The sequence below is a fragment of the Panthera leo genome, chromosome A2 (assembly GCF_018350215.1).
Source record: "Panthera leo isolate Ple1 chromosome A2, P.leo_Ple1_pat1.1, whole genome shotgun sequence".
Classification (NCBI taxonomy): domain Eukaryota; kingdom Metazoa; phylum Chordata; class Mammalia; order Carnivora; family Felidae; genus Panthera; species Panthera leo.
In genome coordinates, this window is record NC_056680.1 from 156,462,424 (window position 1) to 156,479,131 (window position 16,708).

A 16,708-nucleotide genomic window follows, 5' to 3' on the forward strand; every position below is an offset into this window, starting at 1 on the left:
TATTTATCATTAAAAAAACTGGCAAGAGCTTTGCTTGGTAGCACATTTCCTCTTTGTCACAATATCTGCACAAGAAGGCAGATTAATACCTCCTGGTTAATTGGTGAGCACGGGCTCAGAGCAGAGGCAGGGGGTTCACTGGAGACCCGACAGCTAGGGTTGCTGATTGCTGATCACGCGAACCATCTGGACCGTGGGTCCACACTGGCCAGGAGGACAGCTCTCTCAGATCAGCAGGCCACCTTTCCCTGGACGGTGCTGAAAATGTGCTGGCACACACTGGCCCTCGGGGATCATCCCCTTCTCTACCCCTCAGCCTTTCTGTAGACACGTATCCTGCACACCTATTACATGTGGGTCCCTAATTACAGTTGGATCCTCCTCCCCGAGTCCCCTGAGGTTGCATCAAAGCATCTCAAGAGGACTCTGGGATGTACTCACAACCCCCACCTACACGTTCACTCTGGTTGTCATGTTTCCTCCTCCAGTTCTTCTCATCCATTATGAGTGGATTTGTAAGTTCTAGTTTTCAAGAAGCAGTGTTATTGCTCTTATTTTCGAGTTCCTCAGGGAGCATCTCATTGATTCTCCACTGGAATTAATGACAGCTGGACCAGGGTGGGTTTTTTTTTATGTTTATTTATTTCTGAGAGAGACATAGAGCACAAGCAGGGGAGGGGCAGAGAGACAGACAGACAGACAGACAGAGACAGAATCCAAAGCAGGCTCCAGGCTCCGAGCTGCCAGCACAGAACTGTGAGATCATGACCTGAGCTGATGTCCGACACTTAACTGCTTGAGCCACCCGGGCACCCCTGGACCAGGGTCTTAAAACAGCAGCACCTCTCCTTTTTGTAATCCTGGAGAGCCTTTTCTTCAAGAGGCAAGCAGGTACAAGTTCAATCGTTCAGCCTCAGGTTATTTTTGCCCAGTAAAGGCACTGACAAAATGTGTGCACTAGAAAGATGCTGATTTCTACATGGTATATTGCAAACCGTTACTGAGGACATAAGGACAAGCCAACTATTATTTGGTTCATCATCAATTCACAGAAGTCTCAAATACCCACTCGACTGCCAGAGTATTGCTACAGCAACCTGTGAATGACAAATTCACTAAATTATCTCCTTGCCAAAAAAAAAAATTAAATTAGCTATCTATCAAGCATTTGGTGATCTTTCTATTGCTGAAGGAAGGCAGAGTTCATCTTTTAGTAAATGGTTGTTTATAATGGTTTTGAATCTCACACAGGGCACGTGATACAAATGCTAAGCCATCACACAAAGAGTGAGTCCTCCAACATGGTGCCATTCCAGGTATGGCCTTTCCTAGTTATATTAGTACCTGTATACTAATTAGTACCTGGATTAGTACCTTGAGATCTTGAGATATAGATAGATAGATAGATAGATAGATAGATAGATAGATATAGATATAATGTTTCTTTAATTTTTGACAAAGAGAGAGAGCAAGCTGAGGAGGGGCAGAGAGAGAGAGGGAGAGAGAAATCTCAAGCAGACTCCATGCTGTCAGCACAGAACAGAATTCAGGGCTCGGACTCATGAATTGTGAGACCATGACCCGAGCCAAAATCAAGAGTCGGTTGCTCAACTGACGGAGCCACCCTGGTGCCCCTGGATTTGCTTTTTGAATGGGAGTAGAGATGAGGTGAATTACAAATCGTGCATAGAGAACTGCATCTTGAAATGTCTTCACACAGATCCATACACACCACAGCCTTCAAATCGAGTGTGAACGCCTAACCTCACACACATTTACACCCTCTGCACACAAAGTCTAGACTCGTGATGCACGAACACTGGGCAGCCCACTGAAACACCAATTCCTACGAAGCTTGTGTGTTATTATTCAAAACAACTTTTTGGTAAATCAGTAACTGAGAGCCCATCAGTAGATTGCTAAGTGGCCAATTGTCGGTTTGTATCCATCACCCATTGGAAAATATAGTCAGTAGAGCCCATACGTAGCACATCCACTGATTCCTTCTTAGCAACCTAAACAATCACCAAAAATCCTCCTTCTTTCACGGTATAAGCTTCTGTAGAGCGCAAAGATGGATCTCCATTGCCGAACGCAGAAGAGCCGATATTTCTGTTGAGAAACCGAATTTTCACATCTCTTTTCGAGGCTCCTCTAATCCTCATGTCTGGAGTTCTTCCGGCACTGATTACCTCTCCACTCCAGCAACTTCTCTGAATAATCCTGGCATGTGCAGCTCCAAGATAATCTGTATTTCATGGTTACTTTCTTTTCTCTTTTGGCTTGACACTCTTCCTCCCCCTTACACGGTCATTGGCTTTAGGTAATCTGTCTCCAATGACACGACCCTCTTGTGTAAAACTGGTTGTCAGGTTAAGTGATTAACTTCAGGTGTAACTAGATTGTTAATGTCAAAAGTTTACCTTTTAAAAATGACAAAATATATACTGCAATGCCTGGATGTTTTTCGACAATTCTGTCCCAAGTTATCCGTTTTATCTTTTTCATAGTGAAATGAGGGAAAATCAGACATCAGTCACAGAGTTCATTCTACTGGGATTTTGTCTTGACCCAGGGATTCAGATGCTTCTCTTTGGGCTCTTCTCCCTGTTCTATGCCTTCACCCTGCTGGGGAACGGGCTCATCCTGGGGCTCATCTGGCTGGACTCCAGACTGCACACCCCCATGTACTTCTTCCTCTCCCACCTGGCCATCGTCGACATAGCCTATGCCTGCAACACGGTGCCCCGGATGCTGGTAAACCTCGTGAAGCCAGACCAGCCCATCTCCGTTGCTGGCTGCATGACACAAACCTTTCTTTTCTTGAGTTTTGCTCATACTGAATGTCTTCTCCTGGTGGTGATGTCCTATGATCGGTATGTGGCCATCTGCCACCCGCTCTGATATTCTGTCATCATGAGCTGGACAGGCTGCATCATCCTGGTGGTGACTTCCTGGGCATGTGGCTCCCTGCTGGCCCTGGTCCATGTGGTTCTCATCCTGAGGCTGCCCTTCTGCGGGCCTCATGAAATCAACCACTTCTTCTGTGAGATCCTGTCTGTCCTTAAGCTGGCCTGCGCTGACACCTGGCTCAACCAAGTTGTCATCTTTGCTGCTTCTGTGTTTATCTTAGTCGGGCCCCTCTGCCTGGTGCTGGTGTCCTACACGCGCATCCTGTTCGCCATCCTGAGGATCCAGTCCGGGGAGGGCCGCAGAAAGGCCTTCTCCACCTGCTCCTCCCACCTCTGCGTGGTGGGGCTCTTCTTTGGAAGCGCCATTGTCATGTACATGGCCCCCAAATCCCGCCACCCTGAGGAGCAGCAGAAGATCCTTTTCCTGTTTTACAGTTTTTTCAATCCTATGCTGAACCCAGTGATCTACAGCCTGAGGAATGCAGAGGTCAAGGGCACCCTGAGGAGAGTGCTATACAAGGAAAGTCATTCCTAATTGGAGTGACATTGGAATCCTTAGCCTCAGTAGTCCCCTAGAGCCCTGGGTACTGAGAAACAACTAAGCTCATCACTCTTTTTATGTCTGAGACTGGGTAATCCAAGAAACTGCAAAGCACTCCCTTTTTCTGTCCAGAAAGTATTTAGGTTTTATTGCATCATTATATGTAATCCTGTCAAACATATTCTTTCATCTAACTGCATAGTCTGTTAAGAATATCTAGAGGAATAAATTTATCTCATCCCCTGCTGTGGGGTCCAAGAAGTTCAAATAGGCACTCTATCTCTGACTTGGTCAGGTATGTTCAATAACAGCAGAACACAGGCTTTGGCAGATGTAGCCACATCAGTGACAATTTTTAAAAATACTGCAGCCACAGAGACTTAGGACCCATTGATACCTTTTTCATTTATACCCCAATTAGGATGTTTTCCATCCATTGTACTTCCTTTTATAGTCAATGCACCTAAATGCCTACTTAGGCTAAGGGGAAAACTGACTTTGTTGATTCAACCCTGTAATCTGGTTTATCATTTCTGGGGTCAGAAAATAAGTCCACACATGTTCAGCTGGCATCCCAAGGAATTACCCAACGAAATCCCCTTTCCAGTGTTCCCTGAGCTTTTGATGGCTACTTGCTTCTAAACTCTTCTCATCTGCTCAAGAAGAGTATCTGTGATTTTCTATGAATAAACACACACTCTCCACTTGGAAGTTAGCAAACCAATTTGACAGTAAATTTCATATATTAAAAAATAAAAAATTAAAAAAAAATAAAAAATAAAAAATAAAAATAGCACTAAAAAAAAAAAAAAAAAAAAAGTTAGCAAGTCCAGGGCACCTGGGTGGCTCAGTCAGTTGAGTGTCCGAATTCAGCTCAGGTCATGATCTCATAGTTCGTGGGTTCGAGCCCCGCATCTGGCTCTGTGCTGACAGCTCAGAGCCTGGAGCCTGCTTCGGATTCTGTGTCTCCCTCTCTCTCTGCCCCTCCCCTGCTCACACTCTCGCTCTCTCTAAAAAATAAACATTGAAAAAAGAAGTTAGCAAGTCCTACAACCCAACTCTCAATTATCAAGTGGGGATGGAATGTCCCAAGAAGAGGCAACTGAGTGGGGGGAAAAAGGGTTTTAATAATAATAGTAGTAGTCAACATTATTATCACGTACTCACTCTGTGCCATCCACTGCACATACGTAGCTGATTTCAGAGATCACCTCATTTTATCATAAAAACCCATTTCTCATTAACATCCCATTTTACAGATGCAAACATTAAGCAAATGCTAGACCTGGGCCCCAACGATCTGACTCCCGAGCCTTCTCTACCTAACACCAAATGTAGTACATCATTATCGATATTATCAACTTCAGAGTAAGACTAATCTACCCAAGCTAGGATACGTTAAGTGAATGTGTCTTTCTTCTCAGTCTATTTTTGTGCCACAATGAGGCTGGGGGAGCCAGAGACTACGTGTGGAAGGCTTCTTTTCTGGGTTAGTGAGCCCTATGGTCATGGTCACAAAGAACCTTAGGAGTTTCAGAGGAGCACAGAGAGGGTAGGAATGGAGGCTGTTCGCACTGAGGTTCTGTTTAGAACTCAGCATGGTGGCGAGACCCGGAACGAAGGCATCTCCACTTTCCCACCACTCACATGATCGTGCACACAGGTGTGCATGCGTGCACACACACTTATGAAGTGCTTACTAAGGTGATGCCTGTTCTACGCACTTTGCAAGTATTGTCTTTTTTTACAGCATTTTAAAAAACGTTTACTTAATTATTTTGAGAGAGGGTGCAAGTGGCAGAGGGGCAGAGACCGTGGGGGAGAGAGAATCCCAAGCAGACTTCACACTCAGCACGGAGCCTGATGCAGGGCTCGACCTCACGACCTCCAGATCATGACCTGAATCGATACCAAGAGTCCAACACTTAACTGACGATGCCAGCCAGGCACCTCACAAGTATTATCTTTTTTAACCCTCATAACAACTCTATGAGACAGGGACTATTATCAACCACGCTTTGGGTGAGAGAACACAGACACAAAGAGATTGAGTAACTTAACCAAAACGTTGCAGCTGATACGCACCTAATCCAGGATCAAACTTAGGTGATCTGACTGCCACACCGATAGTCATAACCACCCACCAAGTAAAAGTCAAAGAGATTGTGAGGTCCCAGAAGAAGGAAATTGAAGTGGAGAAAGGGAGTAAGAAACTCAACCTCTAGCCAGAGATAGATATCGGGTTCCAGATAAAAAGGGTACTTATGTGTGCTAAAGAAGGCAGCTTGAGCCCTTGTCCGGGTGCTGTGCTGTGCGGTGAGCCGCTCTTGTCTGTGTTCCCAGCCAGGCGGTGCAAGGGTCCCCTGCAGTGGGCGCAAGAAGATGGCCACAGCGGTGGCACCCTCCAAATGGGGCAGCGGCCTTATCCAGGTGAATGAGCGGCCCCTGGAGATAATCGAGCCATGTTCGATGCAGGACGAGCTATTGGAACCTGTCCTGCTGCTGGGCAAGGATCGACCTGCCAGGCCGGAGGCCTCTAAGTCCGTGTGGTGGTGGTCACATGGCTCAGACTTCCACAATCTGTGGCTCCATCTCCAAAGCCCTGGTGGCTTATCAGAAATATGTGGATGAGGCTTCCAAGAAGGAGGTCAAAGACATCCTCATCCAGGACGACCAGGCCCTGCTGGTAGCTGAGCCCCAGCACTGCGAATCCAAAATGTTTGGCATTCCTGGTGCTTGTGCCCGCTACCAGAAATCCTACCAATAAACCATCATGATGATCAGGGTTCACCTGTATAATCAATTGTCATGGGACTTAGGGTTTAAAAAAAAAAAAAAAAGGCAGCTTGACTTTATACTGGACTAAAAAGAAAGGCGAGGAAGTAAAAAAATAATAATAAGCTGTGACTCCAGGGGTCAGGGATGAAGAAGGGGCCTTTGGACAGGCTGGACAGTAAAACAGAAAACAATGGAAGAGAAAGGTTAACAATGCAGTTTTAAACTGATGGCTCACCAAAATGAAGAGCCTTAGAAAGTGTTCTTGTAACTTACCTAAACTGGATGTACTTTGTAATTCCAATATTTCCTAAAACAGTGTTTAATCTGTCTCCTGACAGATGTTGCTGTGCTGAATGGCGACATTCGGTGAGATGCAGTGCAGTGGGCAGGACAAATCGTGAACAGCTGTCATTCCAGGGACGCATCTCACAGGAAAATAGCTCTCCTGGGACAAGTTGGAGCAGCAGGAAAGTGTGGGACGGAGAAACCATGCCCAGGGAGCCACCTGCGTGGACTCCGGACTCTGCAGTGCTCTCCTAAGTTTAGCCCAGGCATCCAGGAAGCCCAAGATCCTGTCCCAGATCCTTAAACGCCCATGATTTGTGGCTGCAGACAGGGTTCGAGTCCCAGGTCTACTGGTTGCTAGCTGTGCTTTTTCCAGGGCAGTCCTTGAAGACTGCCTGAATCTCTGTCTCCCATCCATCAACTATGCCTAATGAGAGCCGCCTAGGCTGCCCCACAGGACCGCTGAAGGCCTCTCACAAGAGTGGTGCAAATGGATGCATTTTAAAGACTTACAATGCTATGCAAACATAAGATATTGCTATTGTTACTATTAACATTCGATCAGAAATTATTCTAATACTGTCAGGCTTGCTAAACTTTTGAGCCTGGTAGCAAAGCTATCCCCTAGTCAGGAGGAGCATTGGAGGGGGGGAGGTCACCCAAACCTTTGTCCCCAAGGGCTTCTGCATCTCCCCTGTAGCCCTGGAGGGAATAGCCTTTCCCCGAGGCCAGCCTGCAGCCCGGACTCAGGGACCTCTCTGTGAGTCAGTTGGCAAAGGCACCATGGGGAAACTCTCTCCCTTTGAACCTGTTCCTGGCCCCTCCACCAAGAAAACATGGGGGACCTCTCCTAAAGCAAAGGAGTCCAGATTTCAGGGTTGTTTTGTTTTTGTTTTTGTTTTTTTTTTCAGATTTTGATTCCCAACATGTACCATCTCTAATCTGGGATTTACAGGACCTTTCTCAATTATGTGTCCTCTCTCCCTCAAGAGAAGGACAAGAATCTGCTCATCTCTTCATCCCCAGGATCCGAGCACCCTTAACGTACTCACCTGGTAGGTAAATAAAGGACAATTTATCCATTTGCCTCACTTCCGAAATTTCAGCGTTGAACTATCTTCTGGTTTCTACCCTTCCTTACCTGCCTCAAATGGCAGCTTATAGTATAGTGGAAATTTAATTGTAGCTGATAATTATTGAGCACTTACTATAGATAGACGTGACATAAAATGCTTTAATATAATCTTCACATCAAATCTGTGGAGTGAGCACTGCTACTGTCATTACATAACAATGAGGAAATAAAGTTTAGAGAAACGAATTAATTCACCCAAGGTCACAAAATTATTCACTGGTGGAACTACAAGCCACGACTAGGCCGTCTGGTTTTAGATCGACTCCGAATTGCTCTTTTGTAGCAGATCCACTGATGCCCACAACCTGAGTGGCTGGCATCAGAACTGTTCATAGTACGTACTTAGTAAACTTCAATGGAATGAACGAACAAATATTCATTGCGTTTAGATTTCTACCCGTGATATATGGGCCTGGGGATGGGTTACCCTTCATTCCTCTAATTTAGGATATCTTTTATTCATTTATTTTGACAGAGAGAGAGAGAGAGAGAGAGAGCGAGAGCAAGCAGGAGAGTGGCAGAGAGCACGGGAGAGAGAATCCCAAGCAGGCTCCACGCAGTCATGATCTGAGCCAAACTCAAGAGGCAGACACTTAACCGACTGACCACCCAGGCGCCCCTAAGTTAGGGTATCTTCTAGTCCATCAGATGTATCCAACCCTTGCTTTTAGTATATTCTTACATGATGGATATTAATAATTAAGAATAGGTTGATGCTCTAAGATTACAGAGAAGAAAGGGGAAAATTAGGATAGAAACATAGCACTAAATATAGAAAGTCCTGGGGGTGTTTACTTATTTCTATCGCAGGAAGCAGTGGTCTCAAAGGAATGTGCCACACTGCCGCGCCTGTGATTCTGGAAGGCCAGGATGATCCTGGTGCCAGACGGGGAGCCATGTGAGGGTGTTGCCCTTGAAAACTGGCAAGAGGGTGGAGGCGATTGCGGGCAGTAACCACTGGAAATGACAGGGTGGGGATCTGTGCACGGTGGCTTCACTTGCCGCCTGGAATTAGCACCTGCAGCATCTTTGGCATGTGGACCAGGGATTGCCAACCGCCAACCTACGGGATTGTTGTTTACTATTTGCTGTGAGTATAAAGTATCCGTGTTAAATATGGGTTGTCGAGGGCAGAATTTTGTCTGAAAGGAGGGCAGGAATGTAGTCCCACTGGAGGAAAACACGACTCTTCCCCCAACTAGCAGGGCAGTGTCTTACTCTCCGTGCTTTCTTGACAAACTTTATTGGTTCATTTTGATTTGTCTTTTTTTAATCAGTGTTTCTCTGTTTTTTGTTTTAATTTTTACTTTTGAAATCGTTTGATCGCAAAAGGAGGCGGATCCTTGAACACGTCTGGATTTAGTCCACACGGCACTGGCTCAGAGTTGGGGTGTGTGGGTTCTCAGCTCCCTGCACTAACCCACTGTGTTAGAAAAGTTGCCTAACTCCTCTGGCCTTCAGTTTCCTCATCTATAAAATGAAATGTTGAGCTAGACGATCTTTAAGAGTCTTTCTTATTTTCTAGTTTTCTGTCCCTTGGTTGATTTCCTCTCATTTCATTGGAATTTGGATTTTCATTTTTTCAGAGGAGTAAAAATTAAGTTCCACGTGACGAAAATGAAATGGACTCAAAGATAACCACATATCCTGGGCCTTTAAACATCGTAGGAACTCAAGAGTAACTGCCCAAGTCAGTAAGTGAGTTGAATACTTTAGTGCTCTCTTGCAACTGCATAATAGGAAGTGAAATGCCTACTCTTTAGAAAAGGAAGTTTTATTAGCCTCCTTGGATCTTACTAAATAGAACTTTCATTGGGAAAGGTTCTAGAACCAGAAATCAAACTTTGTATCTAATTTGGTATTTCTGTTGCCCACATTGTAAGTAATTGTTGTATCTTGTACTTATCGAGCACTTACTAAGTGTCAGGCATTGTAGGGAGATATACGCGTTAGCGTTATTATCTCGTCCAAATTTCATGACAATTCTGAGTTTAATGAGCTGGGTGCTTTTTATTGCACTCGTAAAAAAAGAAAGAAAGAAAGAAAGAAAGAGAGAGAGAGAGAGAGAGAAAGAAAGAAGGAAAGAAAGAAAGACACAGAGACTGAGAGCTTTCCTGTGATTACAAGTACGTGACAGCTGGGGCTCTAACCCAGGTCGGCCTGACTCCAGAAACCACACCCACCGCCACTAAGCACAGGGCCTCTCTGTAGCCTAGACCCAGGGAATCTTTTTCCGTCAATTGTTAGGTAACATTCAAGAAAATCAGCCTGAATGTTCTGAAAACCCATTAAAAAAAAAAAAAAAAAGATAAAAATAGAGCTAGCAGAGTTTTCAATGCCTATATAATGAACAAAACAGTAATATACACATCAGTTTTTTAACTGAGCAAAAATTACATAGATATAAGTGGAGACAAATGAGCCATGCACTGTAGAACGAGTAAAAACCACTCGTGAATACGATGATAGATGTACAGGCTCTCTAGTAAATAGAGAAACAAATCTGAAAGCATGAGATACCATTTTTTTGCCCGTTAAATGGGACTAAAATAAAAAGATGAATATTTTCCAATGTTGCTGAGCATGTGGGCGATAGTCTGGATAGCAATATAAATTGATTCAGTGATAATTTGGGAATATATCTTCAAAAATTAAAGTTCGCACTCCTTTTAATGCAGCAACTCCAATTCTAGGAACGTATCCTACAGAGATATTCATATATATGTGCAAAATATATACATGTACATTTATTTTAAATTGAAGCATTATTTACAATAGTGAATGTCACAAACAAACTAATATCCTTCAGTAGTGAGTTTGTTAAATAAAACATTATAAATCTATACTTTTTTTTTTTTCAAATCCAGTATTATTAAAACTATTTGGCAATTTTCGTAGCAGTACAAAGCCTTTGACTATGACCACTGGACACATTAGACATGAGTTTATGTTTTTGGGTTTGGTGTGGTTTGGGGTGCATGTACTTCTTCTAAATCTGCTGCCCTTCCTTCCATTACCAAACGGCAAAGTGCCTTATTTCTCTGTCCACAATATTCTACAAAGTATACTAACAATATCTACATTTAGTCCTCCAAGTAACAAGGCAGGCGTTTGGTATCTGGGGATTCCTGTTTTTTAAATAAGGTTTATCCCTCTAATGTCCAGAGAAGATTCTCATAAAATAAGTGAGTAAAAGAAGTCATATTGTTATAGTACTTTCTCATTCATGTGGAGAAAAAGGGGTGTGTGTGTGTATGTGTGTGTGTGTGTGTGTGTGTGTGTGTGTTTACGGGCATATTAAGGTACAGGAAAATGTTCAAAATGATAAACATTAAAAGGTTAAAGAAGATGACTCTCAAAATGGGAAATGTGCTATGGAAAATAACACTACATTATTATAAAAATTTAAGGTAATCAAGTGTTAGTGTCACAATTTTTATTTTTTAAGTTTATTTTTTTGAGGGAGACAGAGCACGAGTCAGGGAGGGGCAGAGAGAGAGAGGGAGAGAGAGAATCCCAAGCAGGTTCCATGCTCTAAGTGTGGAGCCTAACTTGAGATCATGACTTGAGCCAAAACCAGGAGTCAGACACTTGACAGACTGAGCCACCCAGGTGCCCCAGTGTTGCAATTTAAAAGAAAAAAGAAAAAAAAAAAAAAGGCGGGGCGGGGAGGACTCAGGTCCTTACACCTTGTGGCTCCCAAGGTTGTCCCGTATGTTGGAAGGAGAAAAAGCATGGAGGCTTTAGTGGGCCTGACCTCCAAGTGGACTGGGTCTTTTTGCTCACATCCCATTGGCTAAAACTTGGTCATAGGGTCTTACAAAGACGCAAAGCAGTCTGGGAGATACAGTCTCCATATGTACCTGGGAATAAGAGAAAACTACTTTGGTAAACATCTAGCAGTCTCTGCCACAAGTACTCAGAGGGTCTGAGTTTCTAGCCCTGTGGCCCTTCAGGACCACAGTGAAACTCTAAAGGATACTGAGAGAAGAAATAGAGACGTGTGATCTTCCTCCACAGATCTTCGATAGCAGCACTCCCACTGATCTATACAATCGATGTTTTTATTTTCAATTTTATGTGAAACACCACCCAGATAGAGTTTTAAGACAAATCCCCCAGGACCCACTCTAGTACAGACATTCCAGACTGCTCCTGCTCCCCAGATCACTTCCTGAGGGTCTCAGGGCGGGTATCAGACCTGAAGCATCGAATTGCGATGGAGTGGGTAATCCTGTAAACCTGGGTTCAGGTATGCCACGATCAGATGGATACTGTTGTGCTTCCCCATCTATACAATGGTGATGAGATACCACCCACCCTGTCTGTTCCAAGGGGATGTTGTGAGCTTCAGAAAAGGTGGTATACCTGTCAATACTTTTTAAACTGAAAAGAAGTACTAAACATTGTTCTTAGTCCTATAGCATAGATTCATCAATTCTTTTCTCTCACCTTTATTTTCCCCTTCCCTGCATTCTCTCTGTATTTTTTAACTGACCCCCTTGCAAGGAGATCAAGGACAGTGCGGCTCTAAGGAAGATATCAGAGAAGAGCCAAAGGAAAGTGTCCGAACAAAAGATGTAACTGGGCAAAAGGGCAGTTTTCAGAGACTGAAATGGTAGCCAACCCCAAATTAGACAGGTTTATGATCCTTCTTATCCAGAAAGAAGGTTGTTATAGGAATAGGAGACTGGACAGCTGATACTTTAAGAGGGTGGGAAGAATGGAAAGGCTGCATTTCTAGCTATCCAAATGATGCCTCCAAGGCAAAAGGCGTTGGCATTGAACCCGAAGAGCAGAAGGAAATAATGACTGAAGTTGGTTATGAGGCAAAGTTCTAAGGGACTGAATGTTCCAGAGTGCAGAAGATATCCAGCATGCCTGGGTTGTTCGATCTTTCTCCATCAGGTCCAGCAGAACAAATTGTTAGTGTGTGTGCAGGGGGAATACTTCTGTGGGCTGTGGCGATGCCACTGATAGAGTAATATGACCTCATGGACTATTTGCAGAAGCCAACGCCTATTCGGTATGATTTCAGAGGCATCCTGGGCTTACAATGATCTCTCCCTGCTGCCTTCGGATACTCGGAATTTCTTTAGCAAGACCATCTTTTGTTTCACAATCACAAACTTAATATATGGATGCACATACCCATGCTGCGTTGTGAATCACAGGCACTAGAGGACCTGTTTGGATAAGAGAGTCCTAGATACCTAAAGAGGGTGGGGAACGAGGGAGTCTGGGATCCCCCTGCCATGTCACCTAGTTTATGTCTTCTGAAACCTGTGTCCACACCAGACTTTTAGCTACCCTCTCAGTCTCTGAAAACTGCCGGGAAACTTAAGAAATGGCCAAAACAAAACAAAGCAAATACACACTAAGTTCCACTAGTAGAGGGCTGATTAAGTAAGGACCAGTACCTCCAGGCAATGGACTGCCCTGCCATTTTTAACAAACAAAAAGCAATATGGACGTTCTCCATAGCTTATATAGAGAAATCTCCAGGATACCTTGAGAAAAGTAAGGGTAAAAGGAAGAGGTAAATACCCTATATCCGTATGTGGTTCTACACGCATAAAATAATTCTGGAGGAGTACTTAAGAAAACAAGCAGAGGGACTGCAACCTGATGATGGCAGCAAGCAGGAGCATATTCATGCTGAAGATTATAAAATTTGAGGCAGCTCCTTTAAGAAAAAGAATGTTAATTTATGACTACAACATTAGTTGAGAGCCTCGGAATGGGCCCTTGGTAGGGGCTCTGAAGCTTGATGCTCTCTCTAACACGTGGTAAGTCCCACACTGAGGACAAGCAGGAGAGAGAGAAGTCAAAGAATGCTTCGAAAGCTGCTAGAAATCTGAGCCATTTGTACCTGTTCACGAAACTAAATTAAAAAACCAAAAATCAGTGCCTCTACCAATGCAGCTTTGGAGAAAGAGAACCGATTAGGTGACCAAGCCCCGTGAAAAATGTGACTTCATGGAATCAAATTCGTAACAAGAAAGTCATGAAAACCGTCACGGTAACTATCTGAAAGATCGCATTTCATCTAGCAGGTTGGCAAAGATCAGAAAGTTTTAATAACACGAAGCGAGGGCGTGACGTTATCATACATTGCCTCAGTTTGCTCTGAATGACCTCCAAGGAGAACGAGTTGCCAAGGCCTCCCACGATTACGGACGCACATCCCATGTGACCCAGCATTTCCGCTTCCAGGAATATATCCTACAGGTGGGACGGCACGTGTGCACAGCAACGAAGGCCAAAGTTACCCACTGCACCATAGTTTGTACTGCCCTACTCCTGGAACTTCCTCGGGAGGAGCCTGCCTAGATCACTTAGGCTACCTGCCTTCAATAGAATATTGCACAGCTGAAAAATAAACCAGGAAGCTCTTTAGGTACTGATATTGTAAAACACTCTTTATATTTTTAAGCAAAACACTCAGGTTTCAAAACACATCGTGGGCTACCACTGACGTAATGTATCTCCTCTAAGCGCAGAACGTTTTGGGGAAGCATTTCACAAACAACTCGCCACATTGGAGGGACCGGGGGCAGGGAGCTGGTTGGCCGGGGAACAGGTGTGAAAGGAAAACTTTTGTGCTTTTAAATGTTGAAACATGTCATGGTGCAACTTTTTCAACATATGATTTTTGAAAAAGTGAAAACACATTTTTTTTAAATTCTGCGATTCACTTCAAACTGTTGCGAAGCCTGAGGCTGCTCAAGGGTGGGCTGTTGAAGTCCCAAACTTTCACAGATGCAGATGTCAGAGGCAGGCCAAACCAGGGTAAAGAAAGATTTGAGAAGATTGGGCATTCTTCCCTCTCCACTGGAGTGTAGAGCCCTCGCATTTCAAAGTCTCATTAGTTATTCAATGAGCCAATGAATTTATGACTCTAAATGAAACATATTCCTGGGGATTATTTGTTTAGTGGACCCAATTAGATTTCTAGGAAATGTTTCTGGAAGTTCCTGGCAGCTCTGAATTCTTCTCTGAGCTCCCCATTACAGAGCATTAGCTCTTTAAAGATTAAGGGACCTCCTCTTTCCAACTCACGGAGGAGACAGAAAAGGGCCATGACAGCCAGTGTTTCTGCCTTTATTTTCCTTTATTTTCTTTGGGGATTTATAGCTGCTTTGCTAAATTCAAAGAAGACAGGATCCCTTGGCATAGGGTTAAAAACCAAACCTGAGGACCCAGCCTTAAAGAAGTCTGAAACAGGGAGAATATTGGATCCTACGTATGTGTCATTATTTCTGAAAACAAGAATGCTGTCACGGATGGAGAGCTGCTAACTCAGCCATCAAAGACTGAGGATACATGAGATACTTTTTGTTACCCATAAACTGTGGACTCCAGGAATGATTTGGAGCCAGGAATGAGTTTCGGGATTGATTTGTTTTATCTTTTTCTTCCTTCCTCCCTTCCTTCCTTCCTTCCTTTTTTTTTTTTTTTTTTTTTTTTTTTTAGAAGAGTAGGATTTCCAGAACAAAACTCCGTGATCTAAAGCATTTATTTCCACAAGATGGTGCTATAACTTCTGCCACGGAAGACGCTCACATTTCCTTCAGGAGCTAGAACTCCAAAATCTACTTTTGATGGGAACCAAATCTCTGTTCTGGTGGAGGTAGATTTGGGCCAAGAGTGTAAAGGTTGTGCGGGTACGAATGCCTTCCTCCACCTCCACACGTCCCCGAGTGGATGTCTCAAGGCTCCTTCAGCCCCTCCTTTCCCAAAGTGCTGCTCTTAACACTGTGAGGTGTGTATGTGTGTCAGGAATGGAACCTGGGTATTAAGGAGTGATACACGTGTCCCCAGTCCTGGAAACGTATCTCCCACATCCACCCACACTGTGTCCCCAGAGGCAGCTCAAGAGTCAGCTCTTCGGGAGGGCTTTCCCTACCCCTCTGGCTCACATTAATCATCCTTGCCTTTGAGTCTCCCTGGCATTATTATTTTTACCTCTCTTAGGGCTTATTAGAGATTGCTTTAGAATGTTATTTTACCATTTCCATGTAAGTTGCCCAAATTCTTTTGAGACAGGGTGCATGTCATAATTGCCTTTTGTACATCTCATATATAACAGCAAGCATTCTACCCTGAATTTATGCACAATGAGACTGTGAACACAGACAATCTAAAGTAAGCGTTCAGTAACCTTGGTGGGAGGCTTGAATAATTGGGAGGGATGCCAGCCCCCGTTGGCCACGGCCTAGGACCTAGGACTCTGATCTCATAAGTCACAACCTCTCTGAAGCTGTTTTTGTTTGTTTTTGAATGTGAGCTTTTATCTTATTTAAAAAAAAATTTTTTTTAATGTTTATTTTGAGAGAGAGTGTGTGCGAGCAAGTGGGGGGAGGGGCAGAGACAGGGAAAGAATCCCAAGCAGGCTCTGCGCTGTCAGTGTGGAGCCTGACAAGGGTTCAGTCTGACAAACCATGAGGTCATGACCTGAGCCGAAGAGTTGGACAGTTAACTGACTGAGCCACCCAAGGGCCCCCTGAAGCTGTTTGATCGTCTCTAGAAGGATAGGATTAAACTGTCTTCCTAACTCTTTTTCTTTTTTTATTTTTTTCTTTTCAAGTTTTTATTTCAATTCCAGTTAGTTAACATACAATGTAACATTAGTTTCAGGTGTAGAATCTAGTGATAAATCTTTTTTCCTTTTCTTTGTTTTTTAAATATTTATTTGTTTATCTATCTGAGAGAGAGAGAGAACCAGCAGGCCAGGGAGAGGGACGGAGGAGGAGAGAGAGAGGGAGAGGGAGAGGGAGAGGGAGAGGGAGAGGGAGAGGGAGAGGGAGAGGGAGAGGGAGAGGGAGAGGGAGAGGGAGAGGGAGACAGAGAATATCTTAAGCAGGCTCCACACTGAGCATGGGAGCCCAATGTGGGGTTTGATCCCACAACCCTGAGATCATGACCTGAGCTGAAATCAAGAGTTGGACGCTCAACCGACTGAGCCACCCAGGTGCCCCTGTTTTTCTTTTTAATGTTTTGCCTCTCTGACTTTAATGTCTTCAGTCTCCCTGCCTTGAGGGGGCCATGAAGGCA

General features: G+C 44.1%; 1 protein-coding gene and 1 pseudogene across 1 annotated transcript; both read left to right on the forward strand.

Annotated features, from left to right (window-relative positions):
* Positions 1-2,514: 2,514 nt before the first annotated feature.
* LOC122213589 (olfactory receptor 2A1/2A42) lies at positions 2,515-3,447 on the forward strand. Its single transcript, XM_042927665.1, is given in 1 exon segment — positions 2,515-3,447. A coding segment is annotated over 1 exon segment (933 nt).
* A 1,713-nt stretch (positions 3,448-5,160) lies between these two features.
* On the forward strand, positions 5,161-6,220 carry LOC122213234 (annotated as a pseudogene).
* The last annotated feature ends 10,488 nt before the right edge of the window (positions 6,221-16,708 follow it).